This window comes from Cucumis melo, chromosome 2 (assembly GCF_025177605.1).
Source record: "Cucumis melo cultivar AY chromosome 2, USDA_Cmelo_AY_1.0, whole genome shotgun sequence".
Classification (NCBI taxonomy): domain Eukaryota; kingdom Viridiplantae; phylum Streptophyta; class Magnoliopsida; order Cucurbitales; family Cucurbitaceae; genus Cucumis; species Cucumis melo.
In genome coordinates, this window is record NC_066858.1 from 555,983 (window position 1) to 561,982 (window position 6,000).

General features: G+C 33.4%; 2 protein-coding genes across 5 annotated transcripts; both read right to left on the reverse strand.

The window, feature by feature from the left end:
• Positions 1 to 1,063: 1,063 nt before the first annotated feature.
• On the reverse strand, positions 1,064 to 4,632 carry LOC103492132 (exonuclease DPD1, chloroplastic/mitochondrial). Of its 3 annotated transcripts, none has more exons than XM_051081236.1 (4): positions 4,485 to 4,632; positions 1,907 to 2,571; positions 1,576 to 1,781; positions 1,064 to 1,473 (listed from the first exon to the last, which is right to left on the reverse strand). In XM_051081236.1, the coding sequence occupies exons 2-4, from the start codon at positions 2,476 to 2,478 to the stop codon at positions 1,268 to 1,270; spliced, it is 984 nt and encodes a 327-aa protein (XP_050937193.1). In that variant the 5' UTR covers positions 2,479 to 2,571; positions 4,485 to 4,632; the 3' UTR covers positions 1,064 to 1,267. The 3 variants fall into 3 exon arrangements, with proteins under 3 accessions (XP_050937193.1, XP_008450585.2, XP_050937192.1); XM_008452363.3 differs by lacking the exon at positions 4,485 to 4,632 and adding an exon at positions 3,180 to 3,414; XM_051081235.1 differs by lacking the exon at positions 4,485 to 4,632 and adding an exon at positions 3,070 to 3,413.
• LOC103492133 (GATA transcription factor 16-like) lies at positions 4,214 to 6,000 on the reverse strand. 2 transcript variants are annotated; one of them, XM_051081237.1, is made up of 3 exons: positions 5,583 to 6,000; positions 5,414 to 5,500; positions 4,214 to 4,924 (listed from the first exon to the last, which is right to left on the reverse strand). In XM_051081237.1, exons 1-3 carry the CDS (start codon positions 5,667 to 5,669, stop codon positions 4,496 to 4,498), a joined length of 603 nt encoding a protein of 200 aa, XP_050937194.1. In that variant the 5' UTR covers positions 5,670 to 6,000; the 3' UTR covers positions 4,214 to 4,495. The 2 variants fall into 2 exon arrangements, with proteins under 2 accessions (XP_050937194.1, XP_008450587.2); XM_008452365.3 differs by having other exon boundaries at positions 4,214 to 4,867; positions 5,583 to 5,972.

Here is a 6,000-nt window from a genome sequence, read left to right on the forward strand (position 1 = left end):
CAACTAATTATTAAAATAGAAATGATATCGTTTGTAAATTTAGAAATATGAAAAGTAATCACTACTAAATAGAATGTCGGTTAACATGTAATTCTTAAGTTGTTTTTCTCTTTAATTGTTATTCAAATTTTGTTGACATTTACGTAAAGGTTGAAATTAGGGTGACAAGCATAATTGTCCAAAAAAAAAAAAAAAAATCCTTGTCTAAATATAGTATAAATATAAACATGTATTTAAAATTATGAAAAAATGATCAACGTCTAGTATTTATGTGAACCATTTGTCACAAGATTATGTTTCTTTGCCTTCGATACGTGTTTTCTTATCGAGATGATATTTAGTTCAGTTGGTGATGTTTTTAGAATTACTGAAATCAAATGCACACGTCTTTTTTTAAAAAATGGTCTTGTCAGACAAACATGTGATTCCTCACTGAGAGGTTGTGGCTACCGTCTTTACTATTGTCTTCCTATGGAGTAACCTTTAGAATCTGCATTTACTTGAAGGTGTCTAAGTTCTAGATTGAGAGACTCTTAGTTTTAGAAAGAACGTAAACAATCTTTGCTTTGATATGTGTTTCAAACAAAAAGAAAAGAGTCGTAGAAACTCATCATTAGAAGTCAATTATTTAAGTGCCTTTGTAGATGAAATTTATTAGATAAATACTTCATTTGAATCGGTTAAGTGTAGATGAAATTTATTAGATAAATACTTCATTTGAATCGGTTAAGTGAAGTTCTTTTCATTGAATACCTAAATGTAAGTTGTATATTATATTAAACTACTTTTCAACTTTCAATTTTACCAATTTTGATAGTACAGAAAATACGTTTAGAAGTATAAACTCCAACTTTCAATTAATTTTAAGTTTAAGCAATAAAGATATTTTTTTAGAGTGATTTTTAACCAAACAAAAGTAATTTCAATCCTTCGAAATTTTATTGTACCAACACAGCCTAAAAGTTGTTCGATTCATTAGCCATTTCTAAGCCTATCAGAACAGAACCAAGATTTTGATAATCCCAATTGTACTAAAACAAAATTTTAAGAAGCAAAAAGAAAATAGAACAAAGATCTTCCTTTCATATTTCTTTGTAAACAACTATGTCCTGACATTTCAATTCATTCACCCGTTTTTGGAGAATATGGACATCAAGAAGGATCTGATGACCGTAAATAAAATGACCCAAAGTTATTCAAATAAGAATGAATAGAAAGTTGCAACAATTAGTAAAGAACATTACAACAAAAACATAGCTTCATCACTCTATTTTTTCTTCTTATTAATCAGATCTAAAGGAGTGAAAGCTCTTTCAACGAGATCCGAGACATCTAGCTTGAGGTCGAAAGTAAGCCTCTGAAGAATCAAAGACAATGATATCACATCTGGCAATGCTCGATGTGCTTCACCGTCCACTTCTATACCGTAATACTCACAAAGTGCTTCTAATGATATTTTCGTAATCTTCGAATCTGATCACGATATTGCCATCAACAATATTAGATTACCTCACACCAATCCTTTTATTCACAGAGAAACTAGAGCACGATAATATGTGGAAAGGGAAAACTAACCGGATAACTTCATCAGTTGACGGGCTAACGTCATAGTATCGAGAAATAGCCAATCTTGAGGAATATCAATGGAGTAACGGCTGAATTCGTGGAGTAAAAAGGGTACGTCGAAGGTACGAGCATTATGAGCTACCAATAATACATAACCACCGGGTTTCTGACGGCTTTTGACAAATTGTAATATAATTGGAATAAGTTCCTGCATCCTATGTGAACAAGAAAAGGAACGTTTGAATATGTATAAAAATATATGATTGATAAATGACGGTAACTAGCAGTGAACTGAATGGAAGATATAAGAGAAATGAGACTACTATGAACGTTTCGATACCTTGGAACACCGCAACTAGCGACCATATTGTTTGTAATGCCATGTATACTTGAATTTGTAATATAGCACTGCGGATCTATTAATGTTTGAAAGGTGCTATTTTCTCCTCCTGAAAGATCTTGAAATGCAATTTCCACTATTCTATCGAGGTTTCTACTAAAACCTGTCGTTTCAATGTCAAAGGTTATAACTGTCACCGGGTGAATGAATTCCTTGCTCTTAATAATTGTTGGTTGAATATCACAATATTGAAGCTTCTGAGTTCCACTTTTCTCAGACTTATTAACGTTAACTGTACAGCTTGCTGACATCGATTCCTGCAAGATTTCATTCGTAATATTGGTGGGTTTACTGCTAGGGTTGGTCTTTGCTTTCCCCCCCGCTTTGGTAGTCATAGATTTTCTGGTCCATCTCTTGTTCTGTCCTCCTTCAAGGTTATAGATCCTAAAACAAAGTTGATCATACCAACAACTATGACCATGATTTCTGTTCAAGGGATGAAAGTTTTCCCTCCAAAGGTTAGCTAAAATAGGGACTCCAAATTTTGGAAATCGGAAGATTGAAAAGCACATTGGAGCTGCTAAAATTTAAATTTACAACACAACAAGAGGAAATCTAGACAGAAAACCCAACAAAATCCAGCACCGAAAGCAATTTTCTTCAACCTGTAGATAATGGGGTGTGACAAACAATGTATAAGCCCATATCAGAGATCAAGAAACAAAAAAGGAATCAACTGTAAATTCTCCACATTGATTATCAAACAGAATAACGAAAATAGTAAACAAAACAAAAAAGTTAAAAGCTCCATATGATGGATCTCAAAAGGACAAGCACAATCACGTCAAAGACAAGAAAGAAAAAAAAAAGAATCAACGATCTCATTCAGACATTTTAACAAACACATTGTAATCAAATGGATTTGGCCTACAACACTCCCAACTCCCGCCATCTCCAATCTTTCGTCAATACCCCACAAAGAGAAACCCAAACATTCATTACTAAAAATCAAAGAAACAAAAAATCAAACAACGCAAACCAATTGATCGGTGGCACTTAAAAACGTCCAAATGAAGCACTGCTGCATTAGATTGAAAAAAAAAGGGTTATACCAGAAAAAGCAATCGACCCATTTCATTCCCACGCAAATTAGAACTATTTACCTTCAGATTTGAAAAGAGTACAACACCTTCCCACTTTTCGGCAATTTAAACCAACTTCGAATGTTATTACAAAGCGAGAGACAGAAAAAAAAAAAAAAAAAAAGACTTGCCTGAAATAAAACCTGAGGGAGGAATATGGTGCATTTAAAAACGAAAGCAAAGGAATAACGTAAGTTAAGCGAGAAAAAGAAGGGGAGTAAATGGCGTGGAAGAAGATGGAGAGGTGCTCTTGGGAGACATTGTGGTCGGAAGAGAAGAAAAAAAACAGCTTCTGAGATCTTTAGCTTCGTTGCTTCTTCTGTAATTATTCTTCCGAAAAAATTAATAAAAAAATAAGTCAAAGCTAAACTTACGGATCCTTTCTTTTCTTTTTTATATTTTCCTTCCTAATTTATAATTAATCTAATCTTTTTCTTTAAGTTAAATTACTACATATATATATTTTATTCGATTTGATATAGTTTTAAATAATCTTCCATTATTAAAAATATTTTTTGCTATGTTAAATATTATCCTAATTTGCGTATAAATTTGACATCTTTTATGTTTTTATACAACTTATACCATAAACTTTTACTCATATCATGTCATATTTTATGGCAGTATAGTGGCATGATTTAGATTACATAAGTTATTTTCCGCTATATGAAACCCGTTATACTATTTAGAAAATATCGTTTTCTCAAGTCTACGATGACGAACAACGATATAAAAGTATGAAAATGTTGAAAGTAGCTATGTTGGAACATCAAGTCATGTACAAGTCGGTCACTAACAAACTTTTGGTAAATATTACTTTGATGTCAATTTTACTACAAATTTGATATTTGTAATCAACTGTTAATTGTTGATTAAGTTGGGAGAGAGAGGAAGAAAAGGAAAAACTGAAAGACAAATTTAATTCTCTTATTAATTTAAATAATTACACTCCATTGATCAAATAATACTTTCAATGAATATCATTTAATTTCAATTTTTTTTTTAAATTTACAAATAAAACCCAATGATAATTATGTTATTATTAAGCTATAATGAATTGATTTAAAATTTCAATCTTTGTTTTCTTAAGGAAAAAAAAAAAAATTCAAACTGAGACAACACTACAACTACACAAAATTAGAACCAAAGTACTTGGTAACAAAAATTAGAAGGGTTAATCTGTAATCCTTTATTTGGGATAGGTACACATGAAACAACACTACAACTACACAAAATATCATTTTGAATTCCCCCATGTCCTTCTTCTTCATTGCCTAAATGCTAAAACTACCATTTTTTTTTTGGAAAGAAACCCAATTACTAGTCTTCTTCCAATTTCATTAATTTTGAACAAAAAACAAAGTGATGTTCTGGTTGGTAATTAGTATTATAGGTTAGAACTTTGATGAGTATAATACTGAATCCTAATTCTGTACCTTCTTCTTCCTCAGGAAATCAGCGAGCCATTCGACAGCGCCATTAACGACACCGCTGCTTGCTTTTCCTCCTCCCCGACCTTCCTCTGCCATTGCCATCGGTGTTTCTTCACCACCATCACATCCTCCTCCAATCCCATCATTATTTTCATTCTCGATGACCCACACTCCCCTGAATTCTCATCCCCATCCACGCCAGAGGTGGTGGTGGTGGTGGTGATGGTCGTCCCACTCGAGGAAGTAGTGGTGGCTGACACGATGGCAACGGTGGAGGAGTGATTGTCGTGAACTCTTTCCCTCTTCTTGTCACGTCCTCCTCTGTTCGTTCTTCTGGTGAATATTTTTCTCTTTCTAAACCTAATACCGCATGCATTACACAGTGACTGCAAGAATCCCCAAATGGGAAGAGAGGTTTGTTTAATTGATGATATGAAGATTTCCTATTTCAACAAGAAATGAAAACAGAACAAAAGAATGTGAAAGTGAAACCAAATCAGAGGCTTAAGATCACACAAAGAAAATGAAAGGGAAAATCTCATCATCTAATCGAAAACAGGAGAAGCTCATTAGAAATAGAACATAAACGAAAAGAATGATCAACTTCATGAACAAAGAAGAAACACAAAATTCTAGTGAAATTAGTGCCAAAACAGAACATGATCCTAAAAAAAAAAAGCTCGAAATCAAACAGTAGAAACACAGTATGTTTCAAGGGAAAATTATAAACCGTAAATAGATCATGAATCAAAACTCATAAGCTCAAGACCAAACAAAAGCAAAATGGAAAACATGAAACAAGAAAACAATAGAACAGAGTGAAGAAGGAATGGAGAAGGCAAATCTTCTCAACAAAAACAACCCAGAAAATCAAAAGACAAACAGGAAAGAAAAAAAAAAAAAGGAACGAAACGATAAAGAAAGGGAAGAACCTTGGGTCCAGTAGGGCCTCCACGCCACAAAGGAGTTTTGGTAGTCTTACAATCAACACAACATTTAGTATCCGCCAGCAAAAGTCCCTAAAACAGAGGAATTCGAACTAACAAAAATCAGTAAAAAAAAAAACAAAGATTCGTGTGAAAAGGGATATGAAAAACTGACCTTTTGGCTTAAATCCACGAAACCCATTTCAGGATTTAGGAAGAAAATTGAACGAGGGAGAGAGAGAAGGGGAGAACATAAGATCATTACTGAAAAGAAAAAGAGAAAAAAAAAAAAAAAAACAGAGAGCAGAACCGACTGAAAGAGTGAAAGAGAGAAAGAGAGAGAGAAAGAGATAAGAATGAAGATGATGGAGAAACCCTAGGCGGTACTGTAAAACCCTAGTAATGGAGAAATGGGGTTAAGGAATTATGGATTGACGAAAGTGCCATTGCAATTCCTCTGATTTTGCAGCGAAGGAGAAGGCTTCTGAATGACACGACACCCTATTCCACCGTTCCACTCCACGTCTTTTCTTCTTCCCTACATATTTCTATGTTACCAAAGTTCTTTTCTTTTCCAAAAAAGTCCTATTTTA